Genomic DNA, 21,119 nt, shown 5'->3' on the forward strand with positions numbered 1-21,119 from the left:
CTTCCCCTCTCCTCCCCTCCCCTCCCCTCCCCTCCCCTCTCCTCTCCTCTCCTCTCAGCACACAGTACAGGACTCTCCAGTGGCCCAGGAGGAAGAGGAAGAGGGGGTCAAGGATTTGTTGTTGATGGAAAGCACACAGTCTGAGGGGCTTCCTGGAAACCTGGCTTTGGGGACCCCTGTGCTTTTAGAAGCTGAAAAGGTTGATTTTGTAGTCAGAGTCAGAAAGGGCTGGGTCCGGGGTTGATGCTGCAATTAGGTGTGTCCCAGAATCAAAACCATCATAGCTAATGGTGTTTTTAACCACCCCAGACTTCTCTGCATGAAGGCTTCGCTAGCTTCCTCCTGACCTCTTCGTTCCACACTCCCACCGCAGCAGTGTGGCTCTCCCCTGCCAATGCCCTTGCTGGGGTTGGCCAGAGCGCTAGTAGGCACAGGGAGATTAGGGAAGGAAAGGAGTGCAGAGCTTTAAGCCTCACCGCCTCAGGGTCTCCCGTGAAGCTTCTCTGTGTACAGCCCTGTCTGAGGGGCTGTGGAGGGGGGTAGGGCGTCCCTAAAAGGCTCAGTTCAGATGGGAGGCAGCACAGACCACCCCCCCACTCCACCCCCGACACAGATGAGCGGATCCCAGCAGAGAACCAGGAACTATGGGCCAGCTGTGTTGGAAAGGGAAGGAGGGGTGGGGTGGGGAGGGCGTGAAGCCCTAGACTAGGAATGGGCAGAGAGCTGGAGACAGAAGCAGCCACCTCTTCAGAAATCTGGGAACAAAAGGTGGGTGAGTCATAAAACCAACTGGTGCTTGTAGGGCACTCTCCTATCCATTGTCTCAGTGTGTGTGTTTTCAACACTCTGGGGAGGTTAGCACAGGGTACTTTCTCTCTCTCTCTCTCCCTCTTTTTTTTTACTTTAAAAATATTCAATCATAGAGGGGCGCCTGGGTGGCTTAGTCGCTTAAGCGTCCGACTTTCACTTAGGTCATGATCTCACGGTTCGTGGGTTCGAGCCCCGCGTCGGGCTCTGTGCTGACAGCAGCTCAGAGCCTGGAGCCTGTTTCCAATTCTGTGTCTCCCTCTCTCTGACCCTCCCCTGCTCACGCTGTCTCTCTCTCTCCTAGAAATAAATAAAACATTAAAAAATTTTTAGAAATTTAATATTAGTGACATAAATCATGTACATGATATTACACATTTATTATACAAACTAAGCAGATATATGTATGTACATATGTATATATATAACATACAGTGAGGATATATGCATATAGTAGATACGTGAGTATAGCAGGCATCTACATAGTATAGTATATGATGATATATCATATTGCATATATATCCCAAATGCTTGTGCGTGTATACGTACATATATATGTACATATATGTGCATATGTATACGTAATTACCAAGCACACACCCCTGTAACAACCCTCCAGGTCAGGAGAGACTAGGTTGCGGGCAGCCAGAAGCATCCTTACTGCTCTCACAGTCCTTTCCCCAAACTACTATTCTAACTTTTGTGGCACTCATTTCCTTTTTTTATAGTTTTACCATTTTTCTGTGAATTGCTAAATAATGCAGTTTAGTCTTACGTGTTTTTGAACTTTGTACAAGTGAACTCATCCACTGTGTATCCTTTTATTTCTTGTTTTGCTCAACATTAAGTTTGCAGGATTCAGCATGTAGCTGCCATTGGGTGGTTTCAGGGTTGTGTATTATTCTAGGGCATGAGTACATCACAGTCTATTTCTCTACTGTGGTTTGTCTAATTTATCTGTGTTTTTCTACTGATGGACATTTGGGTTATTTCCAGATCTAACGCTGCTACAAACATTTTTGTATGTATCTCCTGGAGCACATATTTCCCTTGAGCGTGTGTATGCTCTTAGTGGAATCGGTGGGTTGCAGGGAATGCAAATGTTTAGCTTTACTAGATAATACCAAACTACATTCCCAAATGGTGGTCCCAGTTTACACTCCCACCGGCTATAAATGGCCGTTCGACTATTCGGTCTCCTTGCCCACTCTTGCTGTGTCAGACTACCTGCTGTTTGTCTGGCGGCCGGCAAAGTGTCATCCTGGCCTTACCCCCCATCCCACCCCCACTTAGGTTTTACTGGGACCTGATCATGCTCCTGCTGATGGTGGGGAACCTCATTGTGCTGCCTGTGGGCATCACCTTCTTCAAGGAGGAGAACTCCCCGCCTTGGATCGTCTTCAACGTTCTCTCTGACACTTTCTTCCTGTTGGATCTGGTGCTCAACTTCCGCACAGGCATCGTGGTAGAGGAGGGTGCCGAAATCCTGCTGGCCCCTCAAGCCATCCGGTCACGCTATCTGCGCACCTGGTTCCTGGTCGACCTGATCTCCTCCATCCCGGTGGATTACATCTTCCTGGTGGTGGAGCTGGAGCCGCGGCTGGACGCCGAGGTCTACAAGACAGCTCGGGCGCTGCGCATCGTGCGTTTCACCAAGATCCTCAGCCTGCTGCGGCTGCTCCGCCTCTCCCGCNCGGGGAGGTGGGCAGGGGGGCTCGCAGACCCCTCCGGGACGGCGCTATGGGTGGGGCTCCTGGTGACTTCACGGGGTGATGCAGCTGGGTGGGCTCTCTCCAAAGCGGGCGGGTCAGAAGCAGGTTCAGGATGAAGGTTCAGGGGGTACCACCCACCCCCGCCCAGAGGTGAGGAGGGTGGAGCACAGCGGCTGGAGGAGCGCTTGCAGGTTAGCTGGACCCTGGAAGGAGGAAATGGGAGGAACTGGAGTTCCAGTGTTGGGGAGCAGGGTCTGGGGGCTCAGAGTGTGGGCTCTGCAGTCTCTTTGCCTGTGATCATATCCCAGCTTTGCTATTAACTGTCGGAGGCTTGGTTTTCCCCTTCTATAAGATCAAAATGTTAAATATACTTACACATGATGCGGTGTATTATAAGGATTAAAGGAAATAATGCCTGTAACTTAATACCTCCTAGAACAGTGCCTGGGACGTAGTAAGTTGTCAGTCGGTTATCTGAGTGTTACTGGAGGGGGAGGGGCTGTTGGCACGCACCCTGGCACACGTGCCCTGAGAACGTGGCGCCGGGAAATGCCCTCTTTCTTGTCTTCTCGTGGGCGCAGCCCGGGCAGCTTGGGCGGTAGATTTTTTCTGAGCTTCTGCTGGGACGCTGTGCGGTTCTGGGCACGTAACCGGCGTCAGCGTCCTCTCCGTTAGGCGAGAGAGTAGTGGTCACGCGGCCGACTTTGGATTAGCTGTGTGTGCGTGCTCTAAAGCCCTGTGCGAGTGGATGATAGGGGATTTTAAAACTCTGTGGGGCCCGGGGCTGGAGAGAAGCTCAAGGAGAGGACTGGCAAGGCCAGGAGTAGAGGAGGGCCAGCGGGGAGGGGTCCTGCCCACAGCAGCCGCTCCCCGGACTCCTCAGATCTTCCACATGACCTACGACCTGGCGAGCGCGGTGGTGCGCATCTGCAACCTCATCGGGATGATGCTGCTGCTGTGCCACTGGGACGGCTGCCTGCAGTTCCTGGTGCCCCTGCTGCAGGGCTTCCCGCCCGACTGCTGGGTCTCCGTCAACGGCATGGCGGTGAGGGCTCCCGCGGCTCTGCCTGCTGCGCCCTCCCGGGCACAAGGGCCCGCAGCAGGGACGAGCAGGGGGGAGGCTGCGTAGAGGAAGCGCTTTTGTGTCGGAGGGAGCAGCAGGGCAGGAAGCCAGGGCAGAGACGGGGCCCCGGATCCAAACTCACGTGCCTCCCGGGAGGCCAGCGCGCGGCAGAGAGGGGCGCACAGGAGGGCCGCAGGAGAGGGAAGGGGGGCAGCGGCGCGCGGAGGCTGCGCCCAGCTGTGCGGTACGCTCTGCCCTCCAGAACCACTCGTGGGGCCGCCAGTATTCCCACGCCCTGTTCAAGGCCATGAGCCACATGCTGTGCATCGGCTACGGGCAGCAGGCCCCGGTCGGCATGCCCGACGTCTGGCTCACCATGCTCAGCATGATCGTGGGCGCCACGTGCTACGCCATGTTCATCGGCCACGCCACCGCCCTCATCCAGTCGCTGGACTCTTCCCGACGTCAGTACCAGGAGAAGGTGAGCAGGGGCAGGAAGGCGTGGGCCTGGGGGCGCGGGGGTGGGGACTGGGCAGCTCAGCTTGAGGCCTGTGCTCATGCCCATGCCCCTATTGGGTCTCTGTGTCCTTCCCCGCCCTGTGGCCGTTTGCCCCATGCCCGTGTGTGTAACTCTTTCCTTGTCTGGACCTATGTCCCTGTCCTCGGACCCCTCCTCTGCCCGTGTCTGGACTCTCCCGTCACTGTGCTGTGTCCTCCCTGCATCCACTGTCATCCACGTGTCCTGTGGCCCTGTGCGCCCCCCGTCTCCATGCCTCACCCCCCGGGTCTGGCCTGTGTCTGTGCCCTTTCCTCCTCTACCCCCACCCCGCTTCCTGCCCACACGCGCCTCCGCGCCCCGTCGCCCCTGGCCGTCGGCTGGGCCTCCAGTACAAGCAGGTGGAGCAGTACATGTCCTTCCACAAGCTGCCCGCCGAGACGCGGCAGCGCATCCACGAATACTACGAGCACCGCTACCAGGGCAAGATGTTCGACGAGGAGAGCATCCTGGGCGAGCTGAGCGAGCCGCTTCGGGAGGTGGGACGGGGCTGGGCCCTGCGGGGGCTGGGCAAGGGCCGCGCTTCCAGGGTGCCATCTGGGGTGCGGGCTACTGGTCAGCAGGTGCACCTATAGGGAGTGGGGCCTGCGGGGGGGCGGTCTCATAAGAGGCCAGGCCCTGGGGGTGCTTTTAGGGACTAGGGTCTTTCCTGAAGGCCTTATGGGGGTGAAGCATCCACAGCGAGGCCCTGCGGGCATCTCTGTTTTGGGGCACAGCCCTGCGGGGGGCTTCCAGGGGAGCTCTGGAGGCAGGAGCTCAGGGATGGTCCCAGACCCTCTGAAGCATCCCCGTCCTTTGGGAGATTATAACCCCAGGGGAGGGGGCTCTAGAGACAGATGAGCTCGATGGGGGCACTTCGGGGCAGGGGTGACAGCCTGCCTGACAGGCCCCTCCCCTGCCCAGGAGATCATTAACTTCACCTGCCGGGGCCTGGTGGCCCACATGCCGCTGTTCGCCCATGCCGACCCCAGCTTCGTCACGGCCGTGCTCACCAAGCTGCACTTTGAGGTCTTCCAGCCGGGGGACCTGGTGGTGCGCGAGGGCTCCGTGGGCCGGAAGATGTACTTCATCCAGCACGGGCTGCTCAGCGTGCTGGCGCGCGGCGCCCGGGACAGCCGCCTCACCGATGGGTCCTACTTCGGGGGTCAGCAGGCCTCAGGGGCCGGGGGGTGCTGGGGCAGGGGACAGTGATTGCTCCCCTGGAGCAGTGTTCCTGCCTGGCTGTGTACAGAGTCAAAGATTCCCAGCCCTTGCCTGGGTGTCCTGAGCCAGAATCTCCGGGCCTGGGCCTGGAGATCTGTGGCTTTAAATAGCTTCCTAAGAGATTCCAGAGCATAGTGGGGAGCAAGTCACTGGGCGCCTGGGCCTTCTAAGACCCTTAGCGTGAAGTCTGAGGATCCTATGAGATGAAGGAAAGACAGGAATCAAGCCATGCTGTTCTAGGGGCTTGTTTGATCGCTGCCTGGTGGGGTTCCCCGGGGGGCGGGGGAGAGCGAGTCTTGGGACCAAGTCTGTGGCAGTGGATGCCCTTTGCCCTTTGGCACTGCTCTTCTCCTTCCGGGTTGCCCTCGGACTTAACGCAAAGGAGTGGGAGGGGCAGGTACACAGAGGGCACTGCCCCAGGCCTGCCCCTTGGACCAGAGCAGGGGAGGTGGCAGGGAATTAAAATGAGTGGAATAACTGGGAGCTAGCATGACCCCCCGTGTGCCAGCTTTAATCTGGAGAGAGGGGTGCAGGGAGACTACGCCTGGGGCGTCTCGGGGCCTTGGCACGGGAGGGGAGGAGCCTGCGGAAGCCGGGTCAGCCGCTGCAGGCCCGGCCAGAGGGCATTCTGGGGACCGCGGTTCTGAGGGTCTCTCCCCCACTTGGACAGAGATCTGTCTGCTGACGCGGGGCCGGCGCACGGCCAGCGTGCGAGCCGACACCTACTGCCGCCTCTACTCGCTCAGCGTGGACCACTTCAACGCCGTGCTGGAGGAGTTCCCCATGATGCGCCGGGCCTTCGAGACTGTGGCCGTGGACCGGCTGCGCCGCATCGGTGAGGCTGGTCGACCCGCTCTGCCCTGGGTGCTGGCTGCGTCCCCGCCCCCCTCCCCCGCAAGGGGCCGCAGCCCGGGCCGTTCCCAGCAAATGCCCCTCGAGGCCTTCGGCACTGCGGCCCCTGCCACTGGAGAGACGGTCCCACGTCTCCAGGCCCGGAGTTCTTCCTCCCTGACTCTCCCCCTCGGAGATACACTCCCACCACCAGCCCTCTCTCTCCACCCCACCCCCCATCTCTGCCCTCTCCTCCCCCTCCCTGCCCGGGCTGCCATCCTTTGAGTCCATCTTATTATCCTGTTCTTTGATACCCAGCCTTCACCTTGGACTCTTTCCCCATCTTCAGTCTCTCTCTCCTGGGACGATTTCTAGGCAAGAAGAACTCTGTCCTGCAGCGGAAACGCTCCGAGCCCAGTCCGGGCAGCAGTGGGGGCACCATGGAGCAGCACTTGGTGCAGCACGACAGGGACATGGCCCGGGGCGTGCGGGGCCCAGCCCCCGGCACAGCAGCTCGGCTCAGCGGGAGGCCGGCGCTGTGGGAGCCGCTGCTGCACGCGCCCCTGCAGGCAGCCGCCGTGACCTCCAGCGTGGCCATTGCCCTGACTCACCAGCGGAGCCCTCTGCCCCTGTCCCCTGACTCTCCAGCCACCCTCCTGGCTCGCTCTGCTCGACGCTCAGCAGGCTCCCCAGCCTCCCCGCTGGTGCCTGTCCGAGCCGGCCCTCTGCTGGCCCGGGGTCCGTGGGCATCCACCTCCCGCCTGCCCGCCCCGCCTGTGCGAACCCTCCACGCCAGCCTGTCCCGGGCCGGGCGCTCCCAGGTGTCCTTGCTGGGTCCCCCCCCCGGAGGAGGTGCCCGGCGACTAGGACTCCGGGGCCGCCCCCTCTCCGCCTCCCAACCGTCTCTGCCTCAACGGGCAGCTGGCGACGGCTCTCCTGGGCGTAAGGGCTCAGGAAATGAACGCCTGTCCTCCTCAGGGCTCCTGGCCAAGATGCCAGGGACAGCTCAGTTGCCCAGGCCGTCAGTGCCCGAGCCAGCTGCCCCCCGGGGCCCCCAGCTCTCTGCCAACATGTGAAACCCTTGGGTAAGCTCTTGGGTGCGGCAGTGTGCGCCCGAGGGCGGGTGCCCCTTGGGGAAGGCCAAGGGGACCTGAGACGCGGCCCGGTGGGGACCCCGCCCCAGGAGACGGCCTCTGTCCTCAGCTCGGCCCCCGCGGCCTGCCCGGCATCCTCTAATCCATTCACCCGTCTGTCCGTCAAGTGTACTGAGCGCCTTCCATGTTCGAGACACTGTGCCAGGCGCTGTGTGTCCTCACTGCCAAGTAGAGTGGGTCCAGGGCCTCCGAGGAGGGTGCTCCCCGGGACGCTCCTGCGGGGGTGCAGGCTCAGCCCCAGGCCCCGCCGCACGGAGCCACCACTGCCAAGCGGCTAGAGGTCTCTGTTTCCCGGCCCTGGACCCCGCAGGAGCCGGCTGCTGGGGGTGACTTCTGTCTCCCCGTCACCCGTGCCTCCGCTGCTGTCAACAGACGCCTCGGCCCCGGGCGTGGGGAGCCCACCACCACTGCGGCTGCGGCCCGTCCCCCTCCCCCCCGCCCGCCGTGGGGGCTCCTGTCTCCTGTCACGTCCTCTGCACCCTCCGTCCCTGTGGGTCAACTGTCTTTGTAAACCCGGAGCAGCCTCCTCCCAGCGCCCCTGCCCCAGTGGTGTCCCCCTTGAGGCGAAGGGACGGTTGGCACGCCCCCGTTTAACGTGCCAGCCCAGATGCCCACGCGGCTGATTCCTCAGAGGCATTTTTTCTCTCCCCCCCCTTCCTCTTGTTTGTTCTTATTATTCAATCATGTAATAATTGTATTTATTCATTTGCTAGTTGTATTTATTATTCATTCACTTTATCCAGCCGTTCCTTTCCCCACCCCTCCCTCCCTGTCCTCACAGGGAGGGGGAGGAGCGGGGTCCCTCTGTGGTGCGCTCTCCTTGCTCAGCCCGGGCCGCACTGCGCGCGCGGTCCTGACCCCCCTCCCCACAGGGAGCCGCGGAACGGGACGGGGACTCTCGCTGCTTTTAAGGGTTTTGTTCCAATTTTACCGTTGGTGAGAGAGTAAGGGGAAGACCCGAGACCCCGAGCCTGGGGAAGGGCAGGCCCCTCAGGACCTCTGCCTTCCCGCTCCCCCGGCCCCTCCCCTGCTCTACAGTATCAAAGAATGTGGGGCCAGGACCCTAAGTCACCTTTTCTCTTGGGTGAGGAGTCCTGGGTTTTATAATAGCTTCCAAACAGCGGGGTTTAGGAAGAAAATAGAGATGGGCGTCTCGGCTCCTGGTTTGTGTGGGGGAGCAAGGTGGGCATGACGTGATGCGTGGATGCAGGAGGAAGCAGCGGGCCTCCGGCCCAGCAAGGCACAAGGCGGGCATGAGAACAGCCCGGGAGCGGCCTGCCTGTGAGGACAGTGACGAGATGAGCCCGCGCAGCTCTCTGTGCTCCCCTGTGCTCCCCAGCGCCCGACTGCCCTAGCTGCCCCCTAGGAGGGCGGTGCTTTGATGTCCCTGTGAGTCACCGTGAGGGAAGAGGGGGCAGAGGGGGCATTGTCCCCGGGAGATTCATGGGGGCCACATTGGAGGATATCAGGCTGCATGGATACGGAACAGTTTTTAAATAGTGATTTTTGTGGAGACTGTGGACAAGAANGATTAAAGGCTCAGAGCATCTTAGGCTGAGAGCATTGGGTACAGGGAATGTAGGACTGATGCTTCCAGATGGCTGGTGCTTAATTGGACACAGACTTAAGGGGCCTGCGTGAAATGGAGACAGGAAGGAGCGCCCTGGGATGGGGCTGGATGGCAGATGTGGCCCAGGCGGGCAGCACCGAGAGCAGAGAAGACGGCCATGGGCGTGGGGCAGAGGGTGTGGGGGTCCAGGTCGGGCTGTGTCAGCGGGACGTGGCATCTCAGGATACGCTCAGCACTCGCATGATGTTGGTATAGCCAGAGCCAGGTCGCCAGCCTGTCACCACGATCACCAGGTCCCCAACGTGGAGGAAGCCATGGAGCTTTCCTAGCAGGGGTGAACGAAGATGGCCATCAGCCGCTGAGGGACGCTGGCCGGCCCCGCAGTGGGAACCGGTCACCAGCCTCCCTCTCCCCCAGGCACGGTGTCCCACAGGTGTGGCCGCCGCCGGTGTGTCCACGGGGCGGCGTGGGCCTGCCAGCTGCGCCGTAGGAAGAGACGGGGTATGGTCACAGCCACACAGCTGGGGTGATGGGGCCACCTGGCACTCTCCCCTCTTTTTTTTCCTTTTTTTTAAACGTTTATTTATTTTTGAGACAGAGAGAGACAGAACATGAACTGAGGAGGGGCAGAGGGGGGGGCAGTCATAGAATCTGAAGCAGCTCCAGGCTCTGAGCTGTCAGCACAGAGCCTGACGCGGGGCTCGAACCCACGGACCGTGAGATCATGACCTGAGCCAAAGTCGGACGCTTAACCGACTGAGCCCCCCAGGCGCCCCAGCCTCCTACTCCCTAAGTCCCATCCGGCTCTAGCAACAGGTGCAGCAGCAGCCGGGCCGACCTCTCTCCCACCGCCCTCCTCCTCCGTCTATCCCCCCGCCCCTCGAGGCCAAAATACCCCTGTGTCTTAGTGACCTTCTCAGGGAAAACCTGGGACCAGAGGAGAGAGGCAAGGCCCTTTGAGTGGGTGTGGAAAGTGGGGTCTGGGGACTGATGATGGCTGGGTGGGGAGGAAATCGAGGTGGCTCACCACTTTCAATGCCAAACTGGACCCGGTGATCCACGTCGTCTGCCCAGATGGCCTCCGGAGGTTCACCGTAGAGCACAGGGAAGACCCCTCGGAACAGGTGGGCCTGCCGGGCAGCCTGGGCAGAGCGGGTGACGGCGATGACCATTGCCCGAGGGCGGTACCGAGACAGCAGGTGTGCGGAGCTGGAGGAGGTAGAGAAGCTCTCAGAAAAGGGGAAGAGAAGTGAGCCAGGAGACAAGCTGTGTGGCCCTGGGTAAGTCATCGTATTTCTCTGGGCCTTGTTTTTCTCACCTGTAAAATGGGCATTAGAACGCCTGTCCTTCTTACCACATAAGGAAGCTAAGAGATAATGAAGGATGTATCAAGGCACGTAATAAGAAACTTCTTGAGAAACACAAAACCCTGAAGTACTTAACTCACAAATGTCTCTTGTTAATCCTCACGACTCCAGGAGAAAAAGTGGCCTATAGCGCCCGGGTGACTCAGCCAAGTTCTCAGAGCTGATGTGTGAGAGCAAAGACTTGAACTAAGACCTTCTGGGCCCTTCTGGGACATCCCAGCCAGCATTGTAAGGCTTTGTGGGCTGAATGCAGAGGGCTTGCCCAGGGGTCGGGATGGCCTGGAGCCAATGTGCCCAGCGATGTCACGCAGCCCTCCCAGCGCCCCGGGGCTCACTGGACAGTTCCCGCTCGCGGCCGAGGCCTGCCCCGGCTGCCTGTCCTGGACCTCCCTCTCCTCAGGCCCCAGAATGATAGATACCCTTGGTCTCTGACGACAAGACCAAACCCGGGCGTGGGGCCGTCCCGGTGTGCCCCTGACCCAAAGTCCTCTCTTGGTGCTGCATGCGTCCTCCTTACCGGCCAGACTTGGTCAGCACGACAATGGCAGCAGCACAGCACTTGAAGGAGGCCTCCACCGCGCCGATGGCGGTGACCTCAGTGGGATCTCGGCTCAGTGGCGCCACCCGGCGGAGCTCCTCAAACAGCTGCCGGTGGTAGATAGCAGCCTCCGCTTCCCGGGCGATCTGCAAGCACCAGGCGGTCAGGCGCGCAGGGGGCGCAGGAGCCCGGAAGGGGCGGGGGCTTCCGGCTCATGCCTGGGCTGGGCGCCCCTACCGCGTGCTGCATCTTCACTGCCTCCACGGGAAACTGGCCCTTGGCCGTCTCCCCCGACAGCATGATGCAGTCCGCCCCGTCCAGCACAGCGTTCGCTACGTCGCTCGTCTCTGCCCGGGTCGGTCGGGGCTTGGTGATCATGCTCTCCAGCATCTGGGGGACATCTGGGCGTCAGAGCTGTGGCAGTCGCACGCTGCCTGGGGCCCCGCCCCAGCTACTTCTCTGCCACTCTCAGAGTGCCCTGAGAGCCAGGGTCACAGTCGCAAACTGTGTGACTCTGGCTGCCCCGTTTCCGCGTCTGGAAACCCCGGCTCACAGCATCTCTTCCCATCTCGGTGGCTTGAGGATCAAACACTGGACAGCAGAATGTGCTAGAGACCTAAGGTGTCTCCCCACCCCAGAGAATGCCCGCGGCCCCCAGGGCTCACTCCAGACCTGTGTGGCACACACAACGGGCTTGCCCGCCAGGTTGCAGCGCCCGATCATCATCTTCTGAGCCAGGAAAACCTTCTCAGCTGGGATCTCGATGCCCAGGTCGCCTCGCGCCACCATGATGCCGTCGCTCACCTCCAGGATTTCATCAAACCTGGGCGGTTGTGGGGGGGTGGGGGTCAGGGCTGAGGAGGAGCCAGGAGACGCCAGGGAGAGGCAGGCTGGAGAGGAAGAAGGGCTTGGAGAATGGCCAGAGCCTGTCCAAGACTCACCTCTTCACGCCTTCGTGGTTCTCAATCTTGCTAATGACCTTGATGTTCCGTCCTTCCGGCCCCAGAACCTCCCGGATGGCAGCCACATCGCTGGCTTTGCGCACGAAGGAGGCAAAGACGATGTCTACCTCGTGCTCCACCCCGAAGCGCAGGTCCCGGGCATCCTGCTCTGACAGCCCCGGCAAGTCCACCTGGGCGCCCGGCAGGTTCACGCCCTTGCGGCTGCCCAGGGTGCCGCCGCTCTCCACGCGCGTCTCCAGCCCCTCGGGGCCTGCAGGCGTGGAAAGAGGCAGTGTCGGTCTGGGGGGAGCCGGGGGCATAGCCAGGGCCGGGGGCCCCCAGGAAATCAGGAACCTGTGTCCTGTTGTCTGTCCACCTTGGGGCCTGGGCTGTGCACGGAACACGCACCCGTGGGCGTCCGTGGGAGAGACCAGTAACCCGGCAGTCCAGCCCCAGCCCGGGTTGAGCTCAGAGCCTTGGAGNACCTTGACGATATTGGGGTAGTCGACCCACACGGTGTTCGCGTCCCCCCGCGTCCGGAACGCCGGGTCCACGGTCACCAGCACCCGGGAGCCCTTCACCAGCTCCACTTGGGACTCTGGGCCCTGGGGGCGGGGCCAGANGCGCGCGATGTTCATGCCGGCCTTGATCATCTCCTTGAGGCGCTCCACCGACTGCGAGGCCGGCCCTGGGAGCGGGGGTCTGCTCAGGCGACCTTCTTCCCAAACCCGGGGATGGGGGGGGGGCAAACCCATCACCGCGCCACAGGCGTCCGGGACCCGACCTTTGTTCCCTGAACAACCTCTGCTCTCACGTCTGCAACTGTTTCCTCTCCAGCCAACACCTGCCTGCCGGGGGGCGGGGGGCGGGGGGGCGTCCTCTGCCCGGCAGCGACGCCAGTGCTGCAGAGCAGGGGTCCCCCGGCGCAGGAGGGGGCACGGCAGGAGACGGGTGCCGGGTGAGGGCATGTGGGGTCCGTCTGGGCCTTTGGACTGAGCGGCCTCACACCGGCTCCACCGCCGCTCTGCCGACCTCTGCAGCCCCGAGTCGCCGCGCTCCCCTCGCTATGGGATCGTTCCCAGCAGCATGGAGACCTGGGTTCTTTCTTTCGTCGTGAAAGACGTTCTCTGAGCCCCAGGTGCCCTCCTGTTTCCCTGCTCTCCTTTGCAGAAAACCCGTGGCCGGAGTTCGGTCGCGGCCTCCGGTCCCCCCCCCCCCCCCCCCCTNCCCCCCCCCCCCCCCCCGCCCCCCCCCCCCCCCCCCCCCCGTCCTTCCTCGCTTGGGCTCCAGTCGGCGCTGGCCTCCCGCCGGGGTCACCAGGAACCTCGGTGTCCTTGCTAACGGTCAGTTCTCGGTCCTGGCCCCCACTGGCCCGTCGGTGCCACCTGACCCGCGTCCTTGACGCCCCTTCCTCACGTGGCCTCCAGGCCACGCCCCTCCGGGCTCACGGGGTGGCCGCTCCTTCTCTGCCTCGCTTGCCCCCCACATCGTCGCCCAAACATCAGACGCCTCATTTTCTTGGCTCCCCTGGTGGTCTCAAGTAGTCTCACGGCTCCAAATGCCAACTAGATGCTGGCATCGCCCACATTTATACCTGCAGCTCCGACCCCTGCCCCAGGCCCAGAGCTGTGTGTCTCACTGCCTCCTGGCCCTCAACCCCCCTGCCGGAAGCGAGCCCTGATTNTTCTAGTTTCTCACACCAAACACCTCGGACGTCTCTCTGATTCCTCCTTCGCCCTCAACCCCCTCCCCCACCGTGTCCCACCCATCTGAGAATCCTGCCTACTCTGTCTTCCAGATGCGCTCAGAGGCCCATCTCCTGTGACCTCCTCCACCGCCCGCACCTGGTCTGGGCCAGACACACCCTCCACCACCACCCCAGTCTCCTGCTGGACGCTGGGGGGGGAGGGGGGCTTGACAGACCCTGACAGTGGCTGTCAGGTCCTGCGTGACCTTCTCTCCACAAGGTCTTCGTCGGCTGCTCTCCCCTTGACGGCGTCTAACCGTTCCAGCCTCCGTGGCTCAGGGCCTGTGTGCCGGCTGCCTCCTTGTCTAGAACTCGCCCCCCCACCCCCGCCTTGCACACCGCCCTCCTCGCATCGCCTTCCGGCTCTGGGCAGATCTGGTCTTCTCCCCACGTGACTGCACCCTGCCCCCGCGCCCCGTCCCCACCCTCGGGTTCCTTTCTCTGCTCCGTTTTTATTTTTTCCATTGTTCTTATCACTTTTGCACATGCTGAATAACTTACTTCCTTTTAAGTTATTATCCTTACTATTTACTTATTTTTATTATTTTGAGAGAGAGAGAAAGAGGGCACAGGCAGGAAAGGGTCAGAGAGAAGGAGAGACAGAATCCCAAGCAGGCTCCGCAACATCAGTGCAGAGCCCGATGTGGGGCTCGAACCCACAAACTGTGAGATGGTGACCTGAACCGAGATCAAGAGTTGGACACCTAACTGACTGTGTGCACCATCTGAGCGCCCCTACGGTGGGTATTTATTGTCTCACCAGCCAGGTGTCAGCTCCCCAAGGTCAGGATCTTTGTCTCCTTCACTGATCCACCCCCAGGGCCCGACACCTTGGCTCAACCAAGTGCTCAACAAGTGTCTGCTGAATGAATGACCTTGTCAGACACGGGTGGACAGAGGTGCGGAAGCACCTTGAGAAGCACACGAGCGGCTCAGGAGGCTGGGGTCGGGGACTGCGTACCGATGGTGGCGATGATGCTGGTACTGCGCGCGGCCACGGGCTCCGAGTCAATGTCCAGCAGGCACAGGTGTTCCAGGAAAGTGTCCGCCATGGCGGCTGACAGCTGCTGCCGCTCGAAGAAGGCGGTGCCCAGCTCATGGGCCAGCTGGACCCCGCTGGCCCGCCGTAGGTACCCTGCTGGCCCTGAAGCAGAGGAGGGCTGTGTGGGCCCCTGCCTCACCTCGCCACCCGTCACCCCAGCCCTCCGCCCCCTCCCTGAGTTCCCCAGGTTTCCTGGGGTCCTTCCCAGGGGCTGGGCACTAAACGTGGCATTATCCTACCCAGTGCCAAGGACCCTGTGGAACAGACGCTGTTAAGTGCTCTATAAGGATCTCCATCTTCCAGAGAAAGAAACGGTTCAATAAATTGCCCAAGATCATAGAACTTCTAGGTAACAGAGACAGGCTGACCCGCTCCGGCCTGCCCGCACAACCCTGACCTCCCGCCCTGCAGCTGCTGACGTCCCTCAGCCTCGGCCCTTCGCAATATCTGGCCCACACTGGCTGCTCATTGTCCAGAATCACCCAGTCCCCTTTCCTAACGTTCCTGTTTTCTTCCTTCCAATTGGCGGGCTTCCCACCCCCCTCCTCTGGGTTTCCCAACCCCCTCCTCTGGGTTTCCCCAGCCCCTCCAACGCTGCTCCGGTCCTAGAGCCCCTGAGCTTAACCCAGCCCAGCCCAGAGGAGCCCCACTTCCAGCCGCAGCCTCCATGCCGGCGAGCGCCCGCCTGCTCCACGCCGTCTGAGGCTCAGGCCCGGCTGGGCTGGGAGCAGTTCTGCGCACTGGTTAAAGTGTCACCAGCGGGGGCCGGAGTCCAGGCAGCACAGGAGCCAGTGGCTCGTGGTCCCCGTGCTGCCGGCTCCTGTCTGCCCTGCCTCCAGGGGCTGGGAAAGAAGCTCAGAGCCAGGGCCCAAAACTCAACACCGGGGAGACTCCAATGATCACAGACCCCCCCCACCCAATGCCAAGGCCCTCTCCGCCGGCCAGCAGCAGGTGTCCATCATTTGTGTCTCTACCTCCACTCCTGATTTCCACCCTCGTTTCCTCCTACGCAGTGGCTTCTGTTGCCTCTCCTTACCTCCCGGAGCCCCAGTCAGGATGGCTTTTATCAAGTCCCTTTGGGAATTAGAGATCCTTGACCAGACCTCCTGGGGTGCTGCATTCTCCTGCCTGGACATGCCACAGAGGGAGACACTGAGTGTGGGGCGGGGGCGGGACAGAACTGCTGGTCTTATCTAAGGGGGCCAGGGAAGGGAAGGGGCACACGCCCTGCTGGCTGCCCCTGGCCCCACACACCGGCCCTCCCCCGGCTTGCCTGCTCTCCGCCCCGGCTCCTGGCATCCCCGCCCCCCGTCCACTCTTCCCGATAAGTTTTCAGTGCACTCGTGCTGTCATCAACCTGAATAGAGCTTTTGGTGATATGGCCCCGTTTCCTTTGTACTTTATTGAAGGGACCCTAGATGAATCCAGGAAGAAGAGGATTTGTGGCGTGGACCGCAGCCTGAAGGAAGGGCTTGGGGAGAACTTCGATGGTGTGGGGGCGTTCCCTAGATGGGCTCTGAGAGCATCGCTGTCACCGGAACACTGGCCACCGTTTGCTCATTGACCAACATTTACGGGGCACCTACTCCGTGCCAGGTCCTGAGATACAAGGGGGAGCAGAACAGACAGGGCCTTTGTCTCCTATGGAATGTGCAGCACGGGGAGACAGCCTATAAACAAGCACCCAAGAAGTGAATATGGAACCACAAAGTTTGTAAGTGCTGTTGAGGAAGTGATCAGGGTGTGAGAGCAGCAAAGTCAGGAGGAAGGAAAGAGAGAAACGTATTTCATTTAAAAGTTTGCTTAGGGCGCCTGGGGGCTCAGCCGGTCACGCATCCAACTTCAGCTCAGGTCATGATCTCACGGCTTGTGAGTTGGAGCCCTGTGTCTGTGCTGACAGCTCCGAGCCTAGAGCCTGCTTGGAATTCTGTGTCTCCCTCTCCTTCTGCCCCTTCCCTGCTCATGCTCTATCTCTCTCTCTCTTCCTCAAAAAATAAATAAACATTTAAAAATTTTAAGCTTATTTATGTATTTTGAGAAGGGGGAGGAACAGTGAGAGAGAATCCCAAGAAGGCCCCATGCTCAGCTCGGAGCCCCACGTGGGGCTCGATCTCGTGACAGCGAGATCACGACCTGAGTCGATACCAAGAGTCTGACGCCCAACCGACTGAACCACCCAGGTGCCCCAAGAAATGTATTTTAGGTGAGGTGGCTTGGTATGACCTCTTTGGGTTTTTTTTTTTTAATTTTTTTTTTTGTTTAATGTTTTATTTATTTCTGAGAAAGAGACAGTGTGAGCAGGGAAGGGTCAGAGAGAGAGGGAGACACAGACTCTGAAACGGGCTCCAGGCTCTGAGCTGGCAGCACAGAGCCCAACGCGGGGCTCGAACCCACAAACCGTGAGATCATGACCTGAGCCAAAGTCGGACGCTCAACCGACTGAGCCCCCCAGGCGCCCCTGGTAAGACCTCTTTGAAGTGTGATCATATTTCAGCTGAGATGTCAAGGAAGAGAAGGAACTAGTTGGGACAGTTTGAGGCAAGGAGTTTTTTGTGGGGTTGGAAATAATACGTGTCAAGACTCTGAGGAAGGGAGAGGCCTAGTGCTAGACAGAGAGGGGCACTGAGGCCGCGTGCCCGGGGCGGAGGCGCGTATGTGCAGGGTCAGGAGGCTGTGTGCCCGGCGGAGGGGCATGGTCCCCGTGAGACTGGAGCCATAAGCAGGGACTTGGAGGGCAGCGGCGGAGTGACGTGGCCCAGTGGACGCTCTAGGTCCCTGTCGCTGGCGGGTGGAGGTGAGCAGGATTTAGGCGCAAGTGGGCGGGAGGCGCAGGACTGGCAGCAGCAGGAGACGTGGAGACCTAGAGGGAGACGGATGTGAGGTGTCCGGAGAGCAGCACACGGGGTGGGACTGTGAGACCCCCTTTTCCAAAGGAGAATCACCGAGGACAAAGCCCACAAAACACACAAGGAGTTGGTTATCCAGGTTTATTTTTAGTCCGGCCGGCGGCCCCTCCCGAGCGCGTGAGTCCCCAGAGTCCTCGGAAGAGCGCGCCACTGAGCCACAGCGCAGGGGGGAGGCAGGTGTACAGAAGCGAGAATTTTGCAGTCAGAGGTGAGGGTTGCTCAACAGTTGCTTGAAGAAGATGTTTGACGGTTCTAATCACAATGTTCACTAAAGATTGATGTCTCCGGGGCTGGCTGCAGCCGGTTGCTCAATGCCCGACCTTTTACCCGAATAGAGTTTGAGATCAAACAACAGTTGGCATCCTCATTTGCAAGCCCCTCACCTTTTGGCCCAAGGGAGTTTGTACAGGATGAGGGGCGCAGGGGAGGACGTGGAGAGAGGGAGCCGGAGGCTTCCATCCCCCGAAGGCTGGCACTGCGGATCTGGCTTGAGCAGTCGACTAGATCGCAGCCCCATTTACTGGGACCAGGAACAGGTGTGTGGGAGAAACATTCAAGGTTTTCTTTTTAGTTTTATTTATTTATTCTTTGCAAGACAGCGCGAGTGGGGGAGGGGCGGGGCGGGCCGACGGAGGATCCAAAGTTCGATGCGGGGCTCGAACTTATGAACTGTGGGATCATGACCTGAGTCAAAGTCGAACACTCAGCCCACTGAGCCACCCTGGACCAGTGGTCAACACCTCACGGGCGTCTTCTCCTTTATCACCATGACAGCCTAGAAGACAGGTAGGCTCCACAGCCCGATTGACGGAGGGGGAGCTGAAGCTCATGGGTGGGCAGGGTCCAGATCCTTCCTCAACCCTTGCCCACTCTGTCGGGGCCCGGAGGCCTTGGCCTTGGCCTTGGCTGGGCTTGGCCACCAAAAGGGAGAGGAGACAGAGGAGAGGAAGGCTGGGCGTTTTCCTGCCCTTCTCCCTGCCAGGCTGCTGTAGGCCACAGCTGGCACCAGGGGCTCCTCTCCAGATCCTGGGGGCCCTTGTCTCCCCGTCCCCTGGAGGTGGCACTAAGCCCACTGTTTCTAGATCTGGGGTAATGCGCTGTGCTTGTGGTTCAGCAGCGCCCTGTGCACACCTTTGGCTACAACGCTGCTCTGAGACGTTGCTCAATTTATCTGATTGGAGAGAACCCTGGGTTCTCTGTGGAACCCTGCCTGCTACACTGCATCTGGGGCTAAAGATCTCCCGGAGGTGGAGCTGGGATTTGGACTCTGAGAGTGGCCGCAGGGGCTGAACTGTGGCCGCTGAGCTCATCCCGTCTGTCAGACTCTAGCTGGCAAAGAAAGGGGTTAGGGAGCAGGAGGCACTTAGCAAGGGCAGTGAGCACGGATCCGAGACGCTGTTTCTAGAAGACAGAATAAATAAAGATGGTTGAAAGTTGTAACCAGAGGGAACGAACGTAACAGACTTTAGGGACTGGGGAATCAGGCCTTGTGCTTGAGGGTTGGGGAGGGACGTGGGATATTTAAGGTTGGCCTGGCAATTTCAGACAGACCCGAAGGCCACTTGGGAGGAGCAGAATTCGGGAGATCCAAGCGCCAGGCAGCTAACAGGGGCTGGGTTGTTGCCTGTCGGAGATCGAGGGACGAGAGCTTTGACCTGAAAGCCTTCGGTTCCCCTGGGGGTGCGTGAGATGTAGTCTGTACCTCGCCCCGGGCCGGGGGGCCTGGGGATGACAAAACCAGGCCCGCAGGCCTGCACATCCCAGCAGAACGGGGGTCTGGCTTGTCAGCTGCGAGCCCTGCACACCTGGACACACCGCAGAGCTGTGTCTTCCGGGCACGGCCGCCGGATTCTGAAGGTCAGGCCCCGGGCAGGACTGCGGAGAGACAAGAAGGCTGGCAGTTAGGTTTTATAAAGTGTGCGGGGCGGCGACCGTGCTGTGCTCAGGGCACAGCGGGGACAGGAGCGGCGGCAGGTTGTGCGTGAGGGCGGACGTCAGGAGGTTGCACCCTGGAGGCCACAGGGGTTGCTGCAAGAGGTCAAGGGCAGAGACTGCCCAGCACCGGTACACGTGCGCGCGCGCGCACACACACACGCGCACACACACACGCGCACACACCCTGCTCCGAGCACGCGCTCCCACCCCCCGCACGACACACGCTCTCTCACACGCACACAAGGCCCCCCACGTGTCCCGCAGTTTGAGGCCGCCTCACTCGACAGCACAACCTCGGCCGGCCAGCGGGGGCGCCCGAGAGCCGCCCCGGGGCCCTTGAGGCGTCAGGGTCCNNNCGGCCCCGCCCCCGCCTCTCAGCCTCCCCCCCCCCACTCCGGGGGTTCTACCAGTTTCCCCCAGTGTCTGTGTCTTCTCTCAGAAACGGACTATGCAGGCACAAACAATATATACCCCCATTTATTAATTAATTTTTTAACGTTTATTTCCGAGAGACAGAGCATGAGCAGGGGAGGGTCAGAGAGAGAGGGAGACACAGAATCCGAAGCAGCTCCAGGCTCTGAGCTGCCAGCACAAAGCCGGACGCGGGGCTCGAACCCATGAGCAGCAAGATCACGACCTGAGCTGAAGCCAGATGCCCAAACGACTGAGCCACCCAGGCGCCCCCCCCTTTAAATATAAGAACATTTTATGTTATTATTATTTTTTCATCCTTCTGTGCCCAATGCGAGCCTCGAGCTCACGACCCTGAGATCAAGGAGATCTCAGAGAGATCTCAGAGAGCTGCTCGCTCTGCGGACTGAGCTAGCCAAGCACCACAATCCGTTGCTTTCTTATGCAAGAGGCAGCAGGGAACCCTACCCTNTGCCCAGGGTGTTTGTGATGGACTCCCTGAAGCCCTGCTTGGAACCCCTACCCAGAGAGCAGCTGGAGGCAGAGGCCACTCCTGGCCCAGGTCTCTTTCAGTTTTCTGAAAAACTGTGTAAAATGTACGTAGGATATAACTTACCAGGGCGCCCGGCTGGCTCAGCGACTGGAGCAAGCGACCCTTGATCCTGGGCTGTAAGTCCCAGCCCCATGTTGGGTATAGACATGACTTAAAAATAAAATCTTTTTTAAAGTTTACCATTTAGCCATTGTTAGGTGTACCGTTCAGCCACGTTGAGCACATTCACAGTCTTGGGCACTATTTCCAAAATTGTTCTCACCAAGTCAAACAGAAACTCTGTCCTCACTGAACACTAACTCCCGCGCCCACCGCCTGCCCCCCACCCCCGGGGCCCTGTGTTGTCCTTTGTGTCTCGCGGGGCTTGTCTACTCTAGGGACTCTGGGGACCCCGTATAAGTGGGGTCACACACTTGCGGTCAGTGGCTTCTCTCACTCAGCGTGTCTGGGGCTGGCTCTCCCACATTGCAACATGTGTCAAGTTCCCTTCCTTTTTAAGGCTGAATGATATTCCGAGGAATGTGTGGCGCACACTGTTCCCCCCACGTGTGAAAGGGCCATGGGGTCGTCTCCACCTGTTGGCTGTGGGTGGACGCGGGCACACGGGTCTGGAGCCTTCTGTGAGGGCCTGGCTCACTTCGCCGGCTCTGGTGTTCGCTTGGTGAGAAGAGGGGCAGGGGTCTGGAGAGGAGGGGCAGGGGCAGAGGGTGCAAGCACAGCGGGCTGCTTGATGCCCCCCAACGTCCCCACCTGACAGAGTGCAGCCTTATGAGGCCGCCCTAC

At 60.3% G+C, this 21,119-nt stretch overlaps 2 protein-coding genes and 1 long non-coding RNA gene across 4 annotated transcripts in view; 1 reads left to right on the plus strand and 2 right to left on the minus strand.

The window, feature by feature from the left end:
• Positions 1-8,031, plus strand: part of HCN3 (hyperpolarization activated cyclic nucleotide gated potassium channel 3) — a 9,653-nt gene extending 1,622 nt beyond the window's left edge. The window contains exons 3-10 of the mRNA XM_077764059.1: positions 2,101-2,508; positions 2,668-2,771; positions 3,134-3,564; positions 3,845-4,063; positions 4,471-4,617; positions 5,042-5,282; positions 6,012-6,176; positions 6,548-8,031. Of these exons, the coding sequence (XP_077620185.1) occupies positions 2,101-2,508; positions 2,668-2,771; positions 3,134-3,564; positions 3,845-4,063; positions 4,471-4,617; positions 5,042-5,282; positions 6,012-6,176; positions 6,548-7,248 (2,416 nt within the window). The 3' untranslated portion in view covers positions 7,249-8,031. The remainder of the gene's footprint in view (positions 1-2,100; positions 2,509-2,667; positions 2,772-3,133; positions 3,565-3,844; positions 4,064-4,470; positions 4,618-5,041; positions 5,283-6,011; positions 6,177-6,547) is intronic.
• An 830-nt stretch (positions 8,032-8,861) lies between these two features.
• On the minus strand, positions 8,862-15,667 carry PKLR (pyruvate kinase L/R). Its single transcript, XM_077764155.1, has 9 exons — positions 15,568-15,667; positions 14,451-14,633; positions 12,228-12,430; positions 11,743-12,131; positions 11,474-11,624; positions 11,039-11,191; positions 10,781-10,947; positions 9,924-10,105; positions 8,862-9,221 (listed from the first exon to the last, which is right to left on the minus strand). The coding sequence occupies exons 1-9, from the start codon at positions 15,665-15,667 to the stop codon at positions 9,115-9,117; spliced, it is 1,635 nt and encodes a 544-aa protein (XP_077620281.1). The 3' UTR covers positions 8,862-9,114.
• A 1,837-nt stretch (positions 15,668-17,504) lies between these two features.
• LOC144231637 (uncharacterized) lies at positions 17,505-21,110 on the minus strand. 2 transcript variants are annotated; one of them, XR_013335128.1, is made up of 3 exons: positions 20,400-21,110; positions 19,140-19,312; positions 17,505-18,838 (listed from the first exon to the last, which is right to left on the minus strand). It is a non-coding gene; the product is annotated as an uncharacterized LOC144231637 (long non-coding RNA). The 2 variants fall into 2 exon arrangements; XR_013335127.1 differs by having other exon boundaries at positions 17,505-19,312.
• Positions 21,111-21,119: the final 9 nt, after the last annotated feature.

This window comes from Crocuta crocuta, unplaced genomic scaffold (genome assembly GCF_008692635.1).
Source record: "Crocuta crocuta isolate KB4526 unplaced genomic scaffold, BGI_CrCroc_1.0 scaffold528, whole genome shotgun sequence".
Lineage (NCBI taxonomy): Eukaryota > Metazoa > Chordata > Mammalia > Carnivora > Hyaenidae > Crocuta > Crocuta crocuta.